The sequence below is a fragment of the Rhopilema esculentum genome, chromosome 9, assembly GCF_057945365.1.
Source record: "Rhopilema esculentum isolate cy_ngs chromosome 9, ASM5794536v1, whole genome shotgun sequence".
NCBI classification, from domain to species: domain Eukaryota; kingdom Metazoa; phylum Cnidaria; class Scyphozoa; order Rhizostomeae; family Rhizostomatidae; genus Rhopilema; species Rhopilema esculentum.
Window position 1 is genome coordinate 4,884,552 of NC_142823.1, and position 22,130 is coordinate 4,906,681.

The 22,130-nt window shown below is 36.5% G+C and overlaps 1 protein-coding gene across 1 annotated transcript; it reads right to left on the reverse strand.

Moving 5' to 3' along the window:
• Positions 1-3,739: 3,739 nt before the first annotated feature.
• On the reverse strand, positions 3,740-21,347 carry LOC135689001 (uncharacterized). Its single transcript, XM_065206098.2, has 13 exons — positions 21,110-21,347; positions 17,311-17,390; positions 15,498-15,609; positions 14,803-14,884; positions 13,932-14,266; positions 11,404-11,892; positions 10,931-10,958; positions 10,516-10,595; positions 8,849-8,958; positions 8,188-8,261; positions 7,785-7,858; positions 6,974-7,005; positions 3,740-4,841 (listed from the first exon to the last, which is right to left on the reverse strand). Exons 1-13 carry the CDS (start codon positions 21,209-21,211, stop codon positions 3,848-3,850), a joined length of 2,592 nt encoding a protein of 863 aa, XP_065062170.2. The 5' UTR covers positions 21,212-21,347; the 3' UTR covers positions 3,740-3,847.
• Between the last annotated feature and the right edge of the window lie 783 nt (positions 21,348-22,130).

The window sequence follows — 22,130 nt, forward strand, 5'->3', positions numbered from 1 at the left end:
ACACTGATACCTGCCAATGAAAATTAACATTCTCCCACAGAATACAACGAAATTATTACGTCACACAATTATTACGCAGACCACAAGCCAATTCAGTTCATATAAACAAAAAACAGCGCGGAGCTGTTCGCCAAAGGCCATGGCAACAATGAAATAAATAATGTCTCTTTGTGATGTAATCTTCCAAAACATTGTGCAGTGAAGAGTAGGTAGAGATTGCAAATGATAGCTTGGAGACGTGGTCTTACCTTTAGCTTGTGGCTGGGCGTAATCGAGTATGGTAGATGAAAAGAATTTTGACGAAGAAAAATTCTCTTTCCTTTAGAATTGGGTGACTCACAACTAAGAGACTCATACTGCAAAAACTACAAAATCGTGCTGCCAGATTTAGTAAATTAACAGCTAAATGCATAAAGTTAAGAAAAACAGAGACTGACTTACCCGACAAATGGCCAGGAATCATTCTCTTATCGTAATGAACATCAACACCAAAGAGCTCCTCCCTAACATGTCTTTAATGTTTCTTGTCCAATTTTGCTTGCATTTAACCTAAAATAAAATTATAGAAGCAACGTAGAATTCTAAAAGCAAAAACTTTGCTTGAAAGCAACCACGATTAAACATCCACATTGTATTTAAAACGGGTGCTCGAAATTGAGAGGCTAAGAAACTTTATGGGGACTGAGCTCAGATTGCAGGCTCTCCTTTCATACAAAGCAATGTGAAATGCTTGAGAATACACTAAAGTGGTCAGTTTTTGACGCAAAATAGTAATATTTAAAATCGGTTTACAAATTAGCATTATTATGAAGTTAGCGTTATATTAATTAATTAAGATGGCCATTGAGTTTTCAACACCCAGTTTATTTATAACCTCGCTCGGGTCGGTTATTTTCCCGCATTATCTATTAGTTGTCTTTAAAAATCCTGTTGTCTTTACACAGTTTATTTAGTATCAAAGTGTAATAACAAAATCTTTTGTAATTTTTCATTGCACTTGATATTTAGTTTCTATCCGTAAAGATTAGCCTAACAAGTATTTAGGTTTTTTGTAGACAATAAATTATTTGTATCATATTTCGTATGTAGAAGGTATAAAGTATAATAATATTAATAAATAATAATATATTATATACATAAGACATTTTATTAATTTATTTTCCGTTCCTATTGATGGTTTGCTTAATTAGCTTTGCTGTAATCATAATTCCAGCCTTAAACAAATCAAACATCGATTACATAAATTATCATTATTGTCATAAACAAATTAACTTAGTGTTATATTTGTCGATTATTTCGACAAATTCTGTTAAACTTCTTTTCTACCTGCGTCGCATTTACAGAAATTGAGAGAATCAGTCCTCTTGCTTGTAGGATTCTTATTAAAGCCTTTTGCAGTTTTCCACCTCGCTGCTTGACCCTCTTAACTCACAACCAGGGATGAGGTTAGATGCAATGGCAGCTGACGAAAGTCGTTAGTGCTGATGTGGAAGTTGATGGTTAAGCACCCTCCACGTGTTGGTACATATGCGTAAAAGAGAAGGCTAGTTTTGTAAGTGAGATAGGAATAAGAAAGTTTTGAACGAGTTGGGCGACCTTCCGTCCTGGAGTGAAAGACCATGCATATGAAACGAAGTTATTTTGCGCATGCTCTGACTACACGACTGGCCATTTGAAGATTCCCACTCGCTCCTCTTCCCAGCATAGTCCCGATTCAAAATCAGTGGTACATTCACAGCTGCAAACATAACCGTTTTTCGTGGTCTTCAACACACGACTTTGCTACAAAATTTTGGCTCTACCTTATATGTTTCGTTCAACCTGGCATCATGTAGTTTTGCAAATGCTTGAGGAGATAATGAACTCAAGTTTGGTCAAATATGTATAGAGAATCGATCGAGCTTAAACTTGTTAATGAACAACCAGACTGTAGAAGACTAAAAAACTGCTCCAAAGGAGTAGCATATTATTTTGAGCTCAAATGAGAGTATCCTTTGAGAATAGCAATGGGATGACCAACATAGACTATGTAGCTTTTCATTAGAAACCTATTTTTGAGGCATCTTGAAACAAATCATGTTTTGTAAATTTATAAAGTAATGGTTTCAAATTTGGTTTCTTACAATAAATTACCGCTACAAACAGATTTGCTTAATCGATTGCATTGCCTTATTAGATTTCACCTTTTTACCAAATTCTGCTCAGAAATATCCAATTACCTCTATTTATTTTTCTCCCTTATTTTATTGTTTGTTAAATTTGCGCTTTGATTGCTTGTTTCCTGTTTGGCTACGGAAGTAATGTGCATGTACACACCCTTTGTGGTATCGCTATATATAATTCAACGAACTACATGCCTCAGTACTTTGAATAATATCAACACTGTATTTTTTGTTCTATTATTTTAAACGGCAGTGGAAATTCTTTACTAATACCTGTTTTGTGCTGGCGGTCTTAAACTTCAATAACATTAATTTCTCATTAATATTCCCCTTGCTTCATCTTAAGTGTCATTCATCGTATCTGGACTGTAGATTTGCTTATTTTTAATGTATGGTTATGGTATACTTCTGTATTCTAATTGTCTATGTTTATAAAAAATTGGTTGATGATGAGATTGGATTCGAGCTGAGTTGTGTGAATTACACGGGTCGTGTTTGGCTAGAGTCTAATGAGCTCTTCGTGCATTTTGTATTCTATTTTGAAGTGAAAGAGTAGGAGCAGTGAAAAATTGATAGCAAATTAGAGCACTGTGTCATTATTACATTGGTGGCTTGCGTGGGTTGAATGGCTGGGATAAACACAATGGATTAGACAGGACACACACCACACAATAAGACGAGTTTCCTGTTGATTTCTATCAAAGCACCACACTCACCGAACTTTATATTCTCTTTCATAATCGCCTATTGCGGGCAAGGGTCACAATCGACTTAATAGATAAAAGATATAACTCCTTGTTATTAATATGCAACTTTGACGCTTCCTGTTACTTATTCTTGCTCTTTTACGTTTAATTCCATTTATATTTCGAATGAAGATCGTTGTCAGGTCTTAATTTCATGCAGGATACCAGTTGCTTCTAAAATAAAAGTTTACCTATATTTCCGTACAAACGGGGTTGGAATTTTTTAAGAATTATAGAACTGTGTTGCCATTTTCGCAAATTTGCAGGCATTTTTATGAACATCATGGGTAATTCTTGCACTTGTTCAAAATAAAACTACAGTCACATCAAAAATTTGAAACACTTTAAGATGAGACTGAGCTTCTGAGCAAACTACCCTCATTCTCAATACGAGGTTGATTCTAGAGGAACTATGTGAAGGCAATGTAGAGGGCAGTGTTGAAATATTTTTAGTTCAGAAAACATTAGGGTTCCACGGCTGTGAGGCAGAGAAGATTATGTCAGGATGCGGCAGTTTTGAGGAAGTCCAATGGATAACTTGAAAAGAGTTTACTAAGTGGGAAGAATGTACGGTTTTGTATGAACTTTTCTTTTTCCTGACAAAGCGTAAAGACAAAACCATTGGTGACTTTACTTCAATTTCATTTCCAAGAAGATTCTATTCAAAAGATGCAAGAAGAATAACGAGTCAGGCAAATAGAGCAAAAGCTCATCCGGAGAGAGGTTGAGGCATTTTCTATACTTTTGAAATCTCGGACTGAACAGTAAATTGTTTCGCTGTTGTATCGTGCCATAAAAAGACGATAAATTTGAAAATAACAACGAAAGAAGTATGAAAATGTAGATGATATTCATTGCTTTTAATTACACAAAGACAGCGTTTAAATATTTCAAGAATCTAATTAGAAGTATTGCAAAATACATAAAATAACCCATCTGCTACGCAGGTACGCACAGAGAGCAAAGTTTATCTGAGTTTATACAGTCCGAATGACAAAACGCGCCGCATTGCTTACAAATGATTAACGCTTCAAGTTTACACGGACATGGCGTCGGCGCCGGTAACGTTCTCTTCGCGAAAATACTCGGTCCTTTCACGATTTTACTTCGGTCCTTCGTTTTCTCTCCCTTGGAATGTTTTTTCTTTTTGTGTTTGTCCCCCTTCTTCTTCTTTTTATGAATTCTTTTCATATCTATTAAGTTTAATGATAAACCGTCCTGTGGAGGCATGCCTAACTTGTGATATTGTTCGAGCATAGAACCGCGCTTTCGCGAATTCTCGTCCTGTTCTTCCCGTTCCCGCTTTCGTTTCTTAGCCTTCGCCTTTCGGCGCTCCTGTCGAAGAAGTTCCTCTTCCGGCGATCTTGCTTTAGATACGACAGCAAGAGGGACATCCTCTCTTTTCGCTAAAGAGGAATCTCCAGAGAAATCTGGATGCCTCTGTTGAATAGCGTTCAAAGACAGCGTGCGTTGCGTGTCCTTTGAATGTTCGTTTATTTTTCTCAATGCAATACTCAGTTCTCGGCTAAAAATCACTAAACGAGTGTGTTCTTCGTTAGTTAATGGGTTTGAAGTATCAGCTAGCCGCGCGTTCGTTTCCGAAAGCTGTTTTTCTAACGCGAGTTTTTTCTGTAAAAGCTGAGCGCGCTTAATCGCCTTCCTGCTACGATCCTTTACAATATTGTCTACCCTCGGTTTCGCCAGCGTCGGGGATTTCAGTAACTGTTGTTTCCTTTGCAAATTCCTTCGAATACTTTCCGTGTCGGCTTTCTGGCGTAGCGTTCTTTGCATAACCTTAAATTTATCGAGATAATCATGAGCTGTATTTTCAGAGAATTTTAAAAACGTCGACCAAGAGCTTCCACCGTCTTTAACGACCGTTGACGACGAGTTTGTTTTACCGTTCGTCCGCGCGATTGGATCTTCCAGTGAACTAGAAAAAAAAAATTAAAAAATTCATGAATGCTTAAAGCTTATATTGAGATAGTAAGAAAGAGACGCCACAAAATTTATAACGACAAATCTATCGAAAGTGGATAATGGTTCTTCAAAAGAAATAGATTGGTGGATCTCAAACGCATTAAAAATTACGACAGAAAGAAGTTAATGGCAACAAGGAAATTGAAGAGACAGAAATGAGGGGGAGGGAAATGGGGACATAAATGGGGACATAAATGCAGGGAAAGGGTTCAAGTAAGAATGAGAGGGATGAACAGAGGAAAAAATGGTAAGAGGAACAATTGACAGGTGTCTAGAGAAAAAGCTGGCCTAGAAAACAAAAACGGAAAATGGCAGGAATGTGACGAGTGCAAGAGATAAAGAAGGACAAGTATGAGAAAAAGATATTTGAGGCTTAAAATAAAAAACAATGTAGCATATTTTGGAAGATATGTGAAGGATAATTTCAACCGGAAATTAAGATGGTTATGTGAAGCAAGGTTTTGGGCCTACGAACAGCAAAATTTGGGTTGAGGAAACACTTGACTGGCCTCTCGTTGTTATTTATTTATTGCTCTTTTGCCAATTTCTCTAGCTTGCAAGCTATAATAAAAAACTTCAATTCACTTGTAGGTATATGATTTGTGTACTTCATCATTCGGTCTTCTAAACATCGCTTTTATCCAACGCGTGTTCCTCTAATCTTATGTTCAAAACTCGAGTTTTCTTATCTTATTTGTTGGAATATAATTTGACCTGGAACTGCGTCAGTTGAATATGCGAATCAGATTATAGCCAGGCCACCTGAGATTTTAAGGGTCAGCTATGATCTGCTTATGTGCTGTTGTTAAAAAGCAATGAGAGATCGCAGCCTAATCAACCAGGAAGAATTTCCATATTCTGATGCGGATTTGCTGAATACGATTCCAAAAACAAAATACATAAGCTGATCACTGGGCTGTAAAAGGTTCTGTCCTGAATGTCAAACGACAAAATGGAATTTACTGTGGTTTTGAATTAACTAGCCAAAACAGGAAAGAAAAGGGCTATTTGAATATTCAGAACCTGCATACCAAGCTCAGAAAAAAAACGCAAATTTATATGAATATTTCATCCCTTCTTCCGTCCCATTTTCCAGCATTTATGTAGAAAAAATTGATCCCACCCAAGTGAGATCCCACCTCTCACGCAGTGGAATCTCACCTAACCGTGCTGGCTCGCTTGCCATAAAAACGCAAGGCGAAAAATACTAAGGATACTAAAGGAGGGTGGGATCTCACCTATAAATTTACAGGCGAGAAGATGGGATGATTTTTTCCATATAAACAGGCTCTTAAAGAGAATACACACTCCTTCTTTTAGTGAACAGCGCAAAGGAGAAAACAATCAAAATCAATAAACAATGGATGTGGTTCGACACCTAAATATGGGCATTAGTGACAGAAGAGGTTGCTAATTTCATCAAGTAAGAAAATATCTGCTTTGCTTAACAATACAGACACCGGGTAGGGAAAGTTAATAGCAATGTTTGTATCGACGGTAGGGAAATATCCTACCAGAGCGGTAAAGACATTTCTCTTGTGCAGAAAAAGTGAAGCGGAAATACTGGAATGATGCAAACAGGTGCAAAGACATTGTAAAACTTGCAAAAAAAGCAAAGACAAATGCCTCTGTATTTCGGCTACTGTTTTTTTCACAAGCTGTTGTCTTCTTAGGACAATATGATATACTGATTAAAATTAACAGCTCCAAGAATCAAATTGGTTTGCAATGGTATGATATGTTGTGACTGAATGTGGAAACACAGGGTCAGGTTTCCACACTCGTACAATCTCGGAAAACACTTTAAGGAGCAAACGAATATAAACTAACAATAACACTGTCTCATAAATTAACACAACTCTAAAGGAGGCGATGCCTGGCCTATATCATAAAGCCGTAACTCTACTGAAAGGGAAGAGGAAATGTATGTACATCACAATGAAATATATCACAGTAGGTAACAATTCCAAACATGTTGTGTAGGACCCCTACCACAATAAAAATTACAATAGAGGGTTCGCATTTACACTTACATCTAGAACCAGAACAAAAAATACAGAGAGCTCCAAAATATGAAAAACATACCTTTTCCCCCAAACAGGTTCAAAAAATTTCTCCTAAAACAAAAAAATTTAGCGCTGTAAGGCTATTGCCAGCCTCTTAAGAAATAATGCAGTATCATCGATAACTACACAAAATCAATAATTAAAATTTGCACATCCAAACTAACTCTAAACAATTAAAAAATCTACTGCAATCCTTGTTGATTTACTGGTATATTTATACGACATTTCATTAGAAGAAACATCCTCTTGACAAAATATTCAGCAAGATATATTTTTCTTGGTGAACTCTATATTTCTAACAAATTGTGTCTGCCAAAATCAAAATAGAGCCCCAATACTTTAAGACATGTGACAGATAAAAGCAAGTGGAACAAAATGCAAAGAGAACATAGAGTAACAAACATTTGAAATGCATAGAGAACATCCAATGGGCCTGGGCAACGAAATATGAGATTTACAGCGGCTCGGTTCGACAGAGATGCCTTTTAATACCTAACATACCGTAAATCCTCGTATTTATTTTTAATACTTTTGGGGGGCTTATTCGGGGGGGGGGCTTATTGACAATTTGTAATTTTAGGGTGGGAGCTTATTCAAAAGGGGCGTTTTCAGGGGGATTTTTGAGGGGGGCTTTTTCGGGGGGGGGGGCTTTTCTTGGGGAGGGTCTTTTTCGGGGGCTATTTCGGAGGGGGCAATTCGAGGATTTACGGTTTGTAAAAGTGTTAATATATAACCTCAACTTTTTCTCTTATAAGTAAAATCAACATTTCATAGGCTCTGATTGTACAATACTTTTTGTTCATAAGAGAGCATAAAAGACAGTTGCTCACCTTCCATGGATCCAACGTTATGAAATTCCCTTCTTCCTGTTTAATTCTTTGCACGATATCAACATTAAACTCTCCTTTGAATAAAAAAAGGTCATAAAGCTTCACAGGATAGCAAAAAGAATTTGCAAAACGTAAAAGATAAAACAAGATTCAAATTTTAAAGTTTAGAAACAACAGCCAGGTATGGTTGTAAATGAAAGCCACTTCTGAAAGCTGAAAGCTAAGAGAAGAGCTTATCGTTAGATACCGTCTATAATTGTACCAAAAACAAGTTGCATAAATTGTGGAACCACAAAACTGTGGAGCAATTTTAAATGCTACCGAAATAAGTTGTATCTTAAGAAATAACTGTACCTTCACAGGAATATACATCTTCAATTTTATATGAAATGTGAATAAATACCTTCCATAAGTTTTTCTTGCCATTCCAGACAAGCTTTCGTAAAAAACTCATTTGTCAATGCGTTAGGTGACATCCTGTTGGTATAAAGAAATGTACTTTGGCTTCAAAGATAAGAAACAATGACTGATAACCAAAGATAGAAGTTGCTTCAAAAGAAAAGGCTATGAAGGGCTTCATCTTTCTAAGAATTTTGAAGGGACCAATAAGAATCTTTATGTTTACCTTGCAGATAACAAATACTGTATAATCTGAGGAATCAACTACCTAAAAATTTTCAGCTGTTTTTGCATAGGGAAGAATCAAGCTGGGTAAAGTGAGCTTTGTTTTTAACGTAGAAACGTTGAGAAAGCTTGCAGTAATACTCAGTCCTTTCAAGAGATTCTCCTAGAAATTCCCCAGCTTCAAGAAAATCACTGTATAATCTTTAGTAGAAAATCGATAAACATAAGCCTTGCAATTATTCATGGTTACATAAACAGAAAGAAGCTAATAACATTGAGAATAAAAGTCTGGTTGCATTGGCCTAATTTGCGGAAGCCAGGGTGCATTTGTCCAAGTTGGGATTAAACGGGTACTGTGCTACTTCTCATTCGTTTTATTGTCAATTATTTAAGCATGGTAGCCTTTTCAGCAATGCTGGTTTACAAGGGGCCTTTTATACCTGACAACATGGTCGCCATCTTTGATTCTATCAACGTCTGGCAACAACATCAACAACTGGTACTGATACGCTGCGGGCAGTTGCTTGAACATCTCGTTGTTCAGGAAATTCTGTAAGCAAATAAAAATACCATTTATATGTGGAATTCTAGCTTGCGTGGGAAAATCTCCTTAGCCTTTATTCAGTCGCGTTAAATCGATTCCCGTCTGGATCATCGAATTACCAGATGGAATGTTTAGGCGGGGATTATCAGTCAAGTGACGTAATTATGATGGAAAAGAACAATGTAGAAACGGTTGCGTAAAGTGATAACATTTGAGTTTCCAATTAAAACAAGAGGATATTTGTCATTTTCAAGCCAACTTTCACATAAAACTATCTTGAAATGATAAACTAACATTGATGAATATTTTAAATAGCATTGAATCGTGTTATCATCGTAGATACAGTGAAACTACAGCATTGGCAGGGAGATGAAAGTGACAGCAGAGCAAAAATTGGGTATTGCTCGGCGAAATGTTTGTGTTTGATAAATTGCATCGTAACAATTGATTATGAGTGGTTGAAGTACTTAACAGTCTCTATCATTTGCCCGTTCTTCAAAACTCAATGCAGTATAAATGTTGATAATCCAGGCATTTATCTTTGTTAGGCCTATAGCTACACTCGTGACAATTATTGAAATAGAGGGTGGAATTCTCCAACATAGTTTGTCAAATGGGTTAATGCATCCACACCAAGGCTCTTAACCCACCATTCAATAACGTTTGAAGGAATATTTCACATGATTTTGCTTCAGGAATTGAATATAACTATTGCTTCAATTCACTTTAAAGGATACCAATAATTATGTAAACTACGTTTGCTAGTGTACTTGGTAGGTTCCCTCGTGGATTATAGCAACCCGATGTTTGCTAGACTCTCTTTGAAAAATTGTGTCTGAAAATGAGGTTATAGCTGTTGTATAAAGTACGGAGAAGAGGCTCCCACCCCCACCTAACCACCTATAATGCTTGTAATACTAATATCATTTCTGGCGTACATATTAGCAGTTCGGCCTTTCCTCTTTCAAACAATGTTGGATTATTCTCCCTAGAAATTCAACGTCCGAACGCAACCAAATTTTTAATCTACTGCACGATGGCTAAGGTGCGAATCCAACATAGCTTTGGAGACAGGGGGCAGCTTTGTTATTTCTGTAGCTGTGGATTAAAAACTTATCGAGATTGGATGAAATTGTTAGGGTAAGACGAGTACGTTTGCCGAGCATTTTAGAGGCATTGTCCACTATGCTTTTCTAAGTGATATCACAGTTCTAAGTGACTGTAAAAGTCAAATCACAATTGACCAGAGTATACAAAGCAGAAGTATATGAACACAGTGACAGACACTTGGGGGGGGGGGGCGAGGGGGGCAACCGCCCCCTCCAATACTTTAGAGGACAATGGTCTTTTTTTCTAAAACAATGGGAAATGTGACGTCATCTTATTAAAACAATAGGCTTGCCCCCCAATATTTGATCAAGTGTCCGCCCCTGTATGAATACAGCTATGATTATCATGCAGGAAACCTAAGCATGCAGCTTACTTTATTTTTAGTATTTTAGAACCAAGCTATTGATGTCGCATAAACTTGTAGAGTTCTCAAAAGTAAAATAATCGGTCAACCTTTAGTGCGATAGTGGCAGCAATTGATTCTGGACTCTGTAAATCGATTTTGCCTTCTTTTGTCCTTTTGATCTGGTCCACTAAAACCAAGAGATCCATTATAAAACAAAAGTACCATAATAAATCCTATGACGTTCGCAAGAAGCACAGACATAACAATGATTTGAATCATTCTTCAGAAATTTTCATCAAAGGCTACTATTTTTACTTTCTCCAAGCGTCGTGAATGCCAAAAAGTGTAAAAAATCGAAAGAAATGCAGAAATCATTTTTTACATGTCTAAAGATATTTGAACAGGTAAATTTACTTATCAAACCGTTACGTTTTAGGTTCGTATTTATAAAGATTAATGGCAAGAAAACAAAGACAGGATACGATGGCAAAGTTTTTAATAGGCCATTCAAACAATACCCACCTGTACTCATTTTCTTCAACTTTTTGAGCTAAAACCAAAAGGTAAGATAAAATATAGTCGCAAATAAAGCACATGTTTCAACGGAACAAAATTTTTTAAGAAACACTTTTTAAAAATAAAGGATGGATTTAGGAAAGAAAAATTCGAATAGACTGAGAATGCAAAATTCCAAGAATTAGAATCATACAGGAAGTAATTCATAACCAGGAAATATATTATGGAAGGTGGTCATGAGATGGTTAGTATAAAAATTATTTGAAGGTTAAATTGTTGTTAGTATAAAAATTATTTGTTAGTATAAAAGTGAATCAATAAAAGAAAGAGAAACAATAGAAAAACACTTTTTACCGAAATCTCTATGCCGAAATACGAGTAGAAAAAGGAAGTTTCTTACAACATAAAGTCGTGCGAAAAACATTTTGGTATAACCTCTCATTTTACCGTGACTTGGTACAATTGACCAGTCAGCTCACCTTGACATCTAGGAAACCGGTTACGGGGGGCGGTTTTCTGACCGTCACCTTTTCCGGCGCAGGCGATGGGGCGCTGTTATTGTTATTCACCGTTTTCGGTTTTGGAGCTGGTCTGTTTTGATTGAGTTTCGTCTGCATAACTTTTCGATGATTTTTCAACTGCTCTCGTTTAAGCTCCTCCTCCTGTTCTCTTTTTATCTGACTCAGTAGCTGCTCGATATCTTTCTTTTCTCTAGGTAACTGCGGAGGCTTCGATCCAAACGGTACATCTTTCCCATCATTCCCCAGTCTTGATTGCTGCCTTTGCCTCGACCTCTGTTCCGCTAATTGCAGCTGCCTCGTTTTCTGAGCTCTCTGTAACTGCGATTTAGCCTCGCCCTGCCTCTCAGATAAGTCAGATAATGATTGGGTGTCGAATTCGTTATCAGATGAGATCGTGCCTGCACTTGCAGAGAGTATAGGTTCCGATTTAATATGCCGAATGGTATCCTGGCGGAAAGAGGGTTAAATAAGAACAAAGAAAATAACATTTATCTAAAAAACTAATTTGAGAATTCTGAAACATTTCTTTAGACTTGTACAATTCATTCATGCACAAAGGTATCTCACAAAAATAGGAAGTTGTCTCACAAAAACAACAAAGTTAGGGCAGAGGAAGCATCAGAAGAACTTGAAAAATGGATGTGAAAAGGGCCGTTGAGGAAAATTTGGGGAATTTGAACCAATTTTTGAAGAGCCATAGCGTTAAAACAGTCTGAAGCTGGAACTTAAAAATGGGACCTTTTTCTAAATTTAAGGAATAACTGAGCCAAATTTGGTGAAAATCTGAAATGGTGGGCTTCATGCCATTACCTGCTTTAACAATACGCCGGTATTTGTGAGCTTTTTGGCTTTATAAGGGGTCTAATAATACCTGATTTTCCCAAGGAGTCAAGATATCTCAGTTGCGAACCATTTCTAGTTAGACAATATTATTTTTATTTGGTCAGAATTTAGCACATCAACGAATGCTAACATCCTTGATTAACTCGTGTGAGGCGGCGCAAAATTTCAACCTGTTACGTTCAAATACAAAATTTCTTGCGATGCTCTGTGAGAAACATCTGGATATAACATCAAACACAAACATACAAACACGATACCGTTGTTCCCACACCTCTGTGTTTCAAAGCAAACATTCTATTGCCGATACTTGCATTAAGATAGAGCGCCCACGACCACTGAGGCAATGCCGCATGAATGACACAGTTTGAACCCAGGGCCCGTAAAAATTTGGTGATCACAAAGTCAACAACGGTCGAAAAAAGAGAAAAAACAAGTGTCACACTTAAACCCCTTATTGCTTTCATCATTTTATTATACTGCCTTGTATTGTCTGCAGAAAAGGAATATCACTTTCCTGGACTCCACAGTATCAAGGGCGGTATTAGGGCCTGCAGGGCTGAAAACATTTTAGGGGTGTTCTACAATTTGTACTTTTTTCTTAGGTGCGGGGCCCCTTCCGATTGCCATAAGCATAGGGTATGGGGTCGTAACCCCCTGAACCCCCTTCTAAAACCGCAACTGGCTAGCATTAGTGCTACTTTGTCATTGGTCATAACTTGTGAGAAGCAAATTTTAACAAGAGTTACCGGTATAGACACTTCCGCAACCGGCATGCTTTGCGATGACATTTTCAAAACAGGCCTAATATCATACCTCGTGAAGATACAAAATACAGCCTATTTCTTCTCGTGCAAAAAAAGCTGACGTAAAGCATGCCGGTTGCTCAATAGCTTCGATATGGCGTCATTAACAGCCTTTTAGGGTCATAACTTCATTTTTTACTTGCATTTCTTGCTTAAGGTGAAGCGCTTAGAGAGCATTAGGATACAACGGCCCTTTCTAACGAACGACTACTGATTGGGTTCAGGCATTATTGATGTTGCATGATCTCTCTTCTCTAAAGGGGGTGGTAAATGGGGAAAAGCAGTGGCCCCTGGTAGATTACCCTATGAAAAAATTTAAAGTTGGCATTGAAATGGTAACAGCATTTTTCCTGAAAACAACAACAGACCCATTAAATTTGTCCTAAAAAACGGGTCTTAGAACCTATTGACACAAATGCCAGCACCCTTCAAATGCAAGTTAAGTGTAGAGACTTAAGGTCGAAGTTTCAGAAGAGATTTTTCTTTGCATGAATATTTAGATGGGTCTTTAACATTCGATGCAAATCTACTACGGACTGCTACGTAAAAAGTGTTTCATACGAAAAGCGAATTAGTCAGTCAATCTGAACAGAGCCTCTACTCGGACTCTAAATGGCAATTTGATTACATTTTTCTGCAACTGCAAAAAGAACCCTAAGGCGGACACCAATATGAACAGGTCTAGCAAAGTTCAATAATTGGAATTACTTCGCAACAATGGAATAATTTATAATTGGAAGCAGTGGAATTGCTTCTGTAAACTCTTCTTCGGTTAGCATTTTCCTAAAGACAAAAATACAAATTTCTCCAATCCTTAGCAACATATGATCTTTAAGTTACCTGTTGGTTGAAATCTTTTGAATGCGAAGCTGTCTCCTCTAGAAGGTTCGCCTCGAGTTTCGATCTCTTCTTCGGGGGCATTACACAAAGGGCAGCACCTGGTTTCCTTGGAGGCATAGCAACAAGAGCGGCACCCGGGGCGCCTGGGGTCGATGGAGTCTGGTTCCTAGTTCTCTGTAAGTTCGCCTTCATTTTGGCACTTCGTATGGCAGCGCTTCTTGACAACTGTTGCTGTTGTTGCACTGGTTGAGACTGCAGCTGGTTTTGCGGCGGTGGTTGTTGTTGGATTTGCTGGGGTGAGTGTTGGGCAGATAGCTTTTGACCCGGCGGCGATTCTGCAAAAAGAATAAGATTGAAGACGTAACTTTACAGTTAGTCTCCAAAACCCAGGCCAAACGAAAACAGCAAAACTTATACCAAGCATGCATAGGAGACAATTAGAAAAAGGAGAGCAGCGTTCTAGCAAGTATAATATTTCTAGCGGACGAGCTAACCCCCGTATTGCATATTGAACTCAACCGCTACGTGGCATCCCATTAGCTACAAAGGAGGGGGTAGCCACAATGTTAGAAGACTTTCTCCTATTATTCTCATTATCAGAAGACATATTCCTATCATCCTATTATTTTCCTATTATATTTTCAAACATTTTTTGACCGATTCTTCAATTATACATGACAAAGCTGTCATGAACGAACAGAAACATTGGACACCACAATCAACTGAGTGTTGTGATAAAAAATATGTTTATAAAACGTATATTCGTGGTAAAAGTTGGAATCGTCTCTAGGCAGTGATGAGAGACTAACAAAATATAAATATCACATATATATGATTCAATAAAGCATCGATAAGATGATTAAAAACAAACCAGTTGCTGATTGGGTTTCGATATCAACAGATTCTGAACTCTCTTCGTCTCTGTCACTTCCAGGGTCATTTTTCTGGTTTTTCTGACAATGGAATATATATTATAAAACAATTTGCTTAACAGGTTAAGTAGACACAGAAAAGAATTGACTTTGATCAACTAACATTTGGCCTCTTTTTTTCTTTTTGGGGGTTCTTTTTTCTAAAACTATCCCTTTAAACTTTTCTAGTGAAATTTTGAAGTGTGAGGCACGTACACGAGTAAAAAAAATAATGGCGAATTTGAGAAAAGAAAAGGAAAATATTCTGTAAAATCTATCAAAGCCATGGCCCCATAGAAATGTTTTCCCAGCAGTATAAAGGAAAAGCTGCTAACAGGTTAATGGTTATATTTAATAATGAAGTAAATGGTTATCAGTAAAAGGAAAAATATGTTATAGAATAACGAAATAAAAAGTAGGAAAAGCAATAAAACATAGAAATAGATGAGCAGGATAAAAAAATATTGTGTATTTGTTAGAGCGAGCGTAAGTCATCACTAAATTAAGATAATGGTTAAAAACATAATTGGAAAAAAAGCTGTAGAATGATGAAATAAAACAAAGAAAAGCACAAGATAATTCATGATACAGTAGTATATGATACATGTTTTTTGGAGCAAGGTTGTGGAATTTGTATAATCCCTAGCAAACTTACCTTTAAACCAAAACAGGCAGCTTGGCCTGGTGCTCTATAAAACAATGCATCTTCTCCTTTGCAGTTTGAGTTTAGCATTGCATTGAGGCAAGCCAGTGGCATTGTTCCACGCCTAAAACAAAGATTTACCCAACATGAACTAAGATGAACTAAGAATTGTAATAAAAAGAAAAGCCTAGGTAATTTAGTGTAAATTATAGTTTACAATATCGTTATGTACAAGACAAATTATCTATCCATATCCATTGCTCCTCCAGCGTACCGCTAGATCACATGACTTACGATACCCTTTGCTTAGGCTTTCCGTACTTATAGTTTTTTTGACTGCAATTTTATATCCTGAAGATGACTCTCGCTAGAGTCGAAACGTTTATCTAATGGATGTGTCTAAATAACGGATTTGTAACTTTTTTACTGGTCTGTCTAATTAAATCAGATTTTCACAATGTCCTGATTTCGTCTACAAAAACGTAACAAGGAATTGTCGAATGGATTCAAGCTAAAAGAACTACTATGTCTTTTTTCCTTGTGGTACTGGTTATAAGTTTCATTATCAAGCTGCATTTCCCAAAGTCTGAGGCCATATCTATATATTACAAATATTCTATTCATTTCTGGAACAAACAATTTATAGTCTTAGCACTGCTAAAAAAGCTAAATTTGAAACTTTGAACAAATGGCCTTTTGAAAAAGCTAACAGGGAAACTGCATACATATTTTAAAAAACATGCTTGCATATTTTCATCATTTAAACAAAACCAACTTCTACTTTAAGCCTTTCATGCCATTTGCATTAAAATGTCTTGGAAAAAAATAAAACATGACAATTTATAAACATTGTTTAAATTTTGCTTCTTATTTTTTTAAAAAGAACTCAACAATGCCATGCATTTAATTGGTTTTGTCTTAAAACTGAAAACAATTGGTCTTATGAATCATAAACACTTTCAATACAGTAAAATATTTAGGTAAGAAAATCTGAGACTAGAAAATTATGAATATCACTTGAATGCAGCCATTTCCTATGATTTTTTTTATACTTGAGCTCACTTCTAAAATGTGTTTTCTGTATGACTTTTTAAGAACAGACACATAAAGTAACATTGTTTATGCACATATGCAAACACATGTATTCTAGGTTACCTTATCTGTGAAGATAACATCTGGGAAGACAAACAACCAACTGAGTCAAAAATGCTTTATGTCAACTTATAATCGTATTCATATTAAATTATTTATACACAAAAAATCCCTTCAGCATATCAAAGAGCTATCTAATTAAATTATATTTACAACCGAAATACAATAAACCATAAGGGCATATTTGCTGCTTTTCCAGGGAGTCGTGTTTTGATTTAATTTCAGCTCTTGATGTGTCATTTTAGTGTTCTTATGAACTGCAGGAGGGTTGGCAGTTCCTTGATTGAAATAGTGATGCTGTTCCACACAGTAAGAGCTGAAAAGTGGAAGCCTCTTTTCACATATTCAAGGTTATATCTTGGAATTTGGATTTCCTTTCAGTTTCTTGCTCTAAAGTTCGAGTGCAAGGATATTAGGGGAAATTTTTTCTAAAGGCTCTCTGGGCAGGTCCTGTTCATAATCTTGTAGGTCATGCTTAACCAATAGAATTTAATTAGCTGTTCTGTACTGATCATGACTAATAGATTGAGTTTAATTAGCATGAAATTAACTTTTTCTATCCCAAGTTGGAATTTTGCAGGGTGCTCAGTGACTACTTATAATCTGTGACAATGCAAACCAGATGTAATCGAGAATGTAATTGGTAACTGGAAAGCTGATAAACCAAACTTACCCACAAGGTTTCAGGTTTTCATCTTGGATAATCTGTAATATCTGCTTATGTGGGAGTGCATAGTCATATCTCTCCAAAACCTAAGCAAAAAGCCATCAATCATTAAGAAGGATTTATGCAAATGTGTCAAATTGTACACAGAGAGACTACAAGGCTTAAACCAAATATTTAGTTCCTACCATATTGCTATATATTGCTATATATATATTGCTATTTTACATCTTTCTGACAGAGAGTACTTTTGAACAATGGCCAAAAGAAGGTCTTATCATCTCAAGCCAATCAAGCACAAAAAGTGCAAAAGCAACAGAAAGCTTTCAAAACTCTCTTGGAAACTAAACAGAAAACAGGAACACTTTCTATACAGATGGTTGATGAGAAAAGTGCAGATGCCTATTGATAAAGATCTAAATGACATCAGTATTGTTGGAAGAAAAACTTGATATCTTCAATTCCAACAAGAAAGACATCCTAAGCTATCTCTAAGTGCTGACGATTTAAGTCTTAGGTGTACCTGTCATTTTTAAATTTCAAGTCAATCATGATGGAAACAAGTTACATTTTTTCCTTCAAATAAATCTTTATGTAACCATTTCGATTGAATCAATTCCATGAGGCAGTTGAGGGGCATGAGCGTGATATCTGTAGGGAACTTAGTGAATAACTCAGAATGTGGAAGGTAATCTGGTTCAGCTGATTTAAAATTCAGGACAGGCCCTAACCAGGGTTTTGTAACCAGATTTTCACATTTGCCATTCACATTTGTAACCTTCCTCAACAAAGAATGAAATTTACCAACCAAATAAAAAAGTTATCACATTCAGAGCTGTGGATGCTTAATAGTACAAACCTGACTTATTGTTGGAAAGTTAAGTAGTAGCCATTGTAAACACACAGTACATTAATATTTATTACCAAAATATTTTACAATTTTTAATCAGAGAAGTTTTTATTATTTCCTAGGACATGTAGAATTTATTGATGAAAGGCTTAAGAAGACTTGGTATGATGTAAGTAACTTTTAGGGACAGAGTTGTTTTAATCTTGTCTTTTTCTGGTATTGATAGTTTTCTTCGTCTAAAAGAATTTTGACCAAAAATCAGTATCTTTATTATCTTCTTAAGTCTCTTAACATTATATATTATTGATATTTGTTAGATAAGTTATTTTTATATCCCATTGCCTTTATAAACATTAAAAGACTTAAAAATGGGCAATCTTACACCCATTAGGAAAATCTTTCTAAAAACCAGATGTACATAATCAGCATGAGTCAGCAGTTTTTAATCCTCTTAACATTATTTCAATATCTCTTCAGACATACTGTATATAAATATTGAGTTTATCGCTCTGTTTAAAGGCCCACTGTCGTCATGCTCATTGGTCTCAGAGGCACACTGACAGAAGACTTATTTGCCTTCATTAGTTGAATTTTTATATCGCTCTGTTTAAAGGCCCACTATCCTCATGCTCATTGGTCTCTGAGGCACACTGACAGAAGACTTATTTGCCTTCATGAGTTGAATTTTTATATCGCTCTGTTTAAAGGCCCACTGTCGTCATGCTCATTGGTCTCAGAGGCACACTGACAGAAGACTTATTTGCCTTCATGAGTTGAATTTTTATATCGCTCTGTTTAAAGGCCCACTGTCGTCATGCTCATTGGTCTCTGAGGCACACTGACAGAAGACTTATTTGCCTTCATGAGTTGAATTTTTATGTACAGTGAAATTGACCAAACCTGACACATTGTTTTGTTTTGGTAGACCAGACCAATAAACTACCTGACAATGTGTGTTGCACTGTTTTCAAAACTTAAAAAAGAAACCTTGAATAATTTGTGTAATGCTAAACTTTGATGTTCCTGAGAATGGTCACTTAAAATTACTTCATACTGATAATGCAAACTAGTTCTGTCAACAAAAGGAAGCTAAAGTGACCATGGCAAAAGCAAATGGCCCCACTGCAGACTGGTCTGGATTTCATGGCAGTTTTAGACGAGATCTCAGTAGTGCACAAGCTATTAGCCCAGAGTGCAAGAGTGCATTTGTGATAAGTATGCACATTTGAGTGTGCATCAAATTTGTCAATGATTCTTACGTGTGTGCATATTTTGTACAGGACTTTATATTTTGTGCATATTTCCTGTTTACATCAATTTTACAGGTCAGGGAAATTCATGAATGGGAGTTGAACTATGCGAAACTACCACTACTATAAGTGGCTGTTATCCAAATTCCTAAAGGTTTGACAAGTAAAGAGATAATTAAACAAATAATGGTCAAAAGGGCCAAAAACAAAAGCATTCTAAGAGCATTGTAAGGATGATCTAAAGCAGGGCCACCAAGAGGGGAACAAGGGGGCAAATTGCCTAAGGGGCCTCAATGTCCAGGGAACCTTATAAAAAGGAATTCCATTTTAAGAATAGTATAAATCTATTTATAGTTAAATGGTAGTAATCCATTTATAGAATGGAATAATAGAAAAAATGTGACAATGAAACAATTGAAACAAAGTAATTTTGAAACAGTTTCAAGAAAATGACTGCAAAGAATATTCTGAAGTGTATTTCAAGCTAATCAACTAAAGAACAGGGTGACAAAAAATTGTCTGCCCCCTTTGCTTATGAGGTGATTTTCTTCAGTTTTGCCCCAGGCCCACTTGAACTTTTTGTCAGCCCTAATCTCAAGTGGATCACTCAATTCAGAATGGTTCACTTTTTTCCAATCTCAGTTGTGAACAAATTTAGAAGGTCATTTTGCTGTACTTGAAAAAACTTGTTAATCTACACCACATCTGAAAACACACCCAAACCATGCCCATCTTTCGGGTGTGGCTGCCATGGAATCCATGCTTGGCTGCAGAGGACATCTATTTACCATCAGATAGAGTTTACTGTTTCAGATTTTTATTGTTAAAATTGAGCTGGTGTTGCAAAAAGAGTATACTTTTTGACAATGGCAGTTTACCTTTTGCAACAGAAATCAGAGAAATGCTAGCCAAATTGCCGGCATTGTATATAAAGTTCTTTAGCTTGCAAGAAATTGCAAAAAGTGAGAGAAAAAATAAAATTACGGATATGCAGGACCAAAATGGAAAGGCCAAGACAAATATGTGGCTGTTGATAGCAAGAAAAGAGTAAATAATATGTAAACCTGTGCACAGTATTAAGGGCTTGGCTTTCAATGTCTCTAGAAGAACCTTATGCCTCTTTAAATAGAATGGAATGCACCATATAATCTCTATTTACAGGCTGATATTATGCAACTTAGTAAAATCATAGACAAAGTGGCTCATCAATCAATGATATTTTTGATCACTTTTAGTAAAAGGTGATGAAACAGAAGCCAAAAATATGTCATGTACATTAGGGTCTCCCCTGACCACTTCCTAAAAATTACTCCACCATTCCATCCCCCTACTGAAACTGCTTAACAACCTTATTAGACACTTTTTGTAACTCTGTGATTGCTGATGTGCAGTTCTAACGTACGTCCCAAAAAGCTTTTTCGCAAGGTTTAATGAAAAACACTTTTTCCTTATAAAATAGTCGAAATACTGGATTAAATCCAAACAAAATGAAGCAAATAATCAAGTCATTCAGCTACGACAGCGGGGTGATCCACTTTTCAACCGTAATATTCAAGAAAATGTTCCTGTGATTTGGGTTGAATAGGCTCAAGAAGATCTTGACTGGAAATTTTCAGGAAATTGAGGATATTTTCTTGCTTTGAACTATGATCAACTGCTAGGATTACAATGCCAACACAATCGACGTGAAATGTTATATCTGGCCTACCTTTTTCGCAGCGTCAGCCCAGGTCGGAATCGGTGCTTTAGGTTGGCGGTTCTTAGGCCTTCTACCTGATAAAATAGTTTCTTCCTTTTCTTCATCGTCCATGACACCAATCTTGTGTTTTCAACGCCTTTTGAATTATATTTTGCCAAATACATGCAATTTTATGACGGTGTTTATTGTCCTTCTTTCACCGCCATCTTTCCTCCGCGCTCGAACGAATCGTCGGTCCCAGCCTCCCCTATTGTTTTCTTCAATGTCAAAGCCTTACCACGTGACCTAAAGATGACATTCGAAATGATTAGAGCCTAGAGCGCTTATTTTTGCCCTAAACGCGGCGAGAAATTACGCTTTCGGATACAAAGTTTTGAACTGAAACCATCACATTAAGTTGAAAATTATTTACAAACGTGCAAAATTTAATGCCAAGACCGGGGAAGAATAACTAGATTATTTTACAGACATTATTTTAAAGAGATTCTTTTTAGATACTGCAAGTACCTGTGAAATTCGATTGACATTACAGTGGCGGCGCCAAGGGGGTATAGGGGGTAGTTACCCCTAACTCTTGCAATATTATAAGCTACAGGTCATTAGCTTTGCAAGGTAATCTGTCTAGGAGAAGGAAACTCAATAGTGTGACGTCATCAAAAATATATTTTTAGAATTTCTTAAATTTGGCCACATAATCTGATAGAACGGCATAAAATACCTATCAATATGCAAAATTAGCTAGATGTGTTCCAAGTTGGCCAATGAAAGATTTCAAGTTTGCTAACGGATTACTGCTATTGTGGCCTGGTTCATAAAGTTATGAACCAAGACCAAATTACAGAGGTTTGATAAGGCAAGGGCCTGTGCTCAAGTGGCCATGTTTCACCCAATTCGTAATGCCTTTGACTGATTTTACACATTCAAAGGAATTTCATGATGCTCTTTCAGGTTCCGGGGTCAAATTCAGAAGTTCTAAAAATATATTTTTATGACGTCATCACTTCGGTACTCTGTGACACTGCTCGATAAG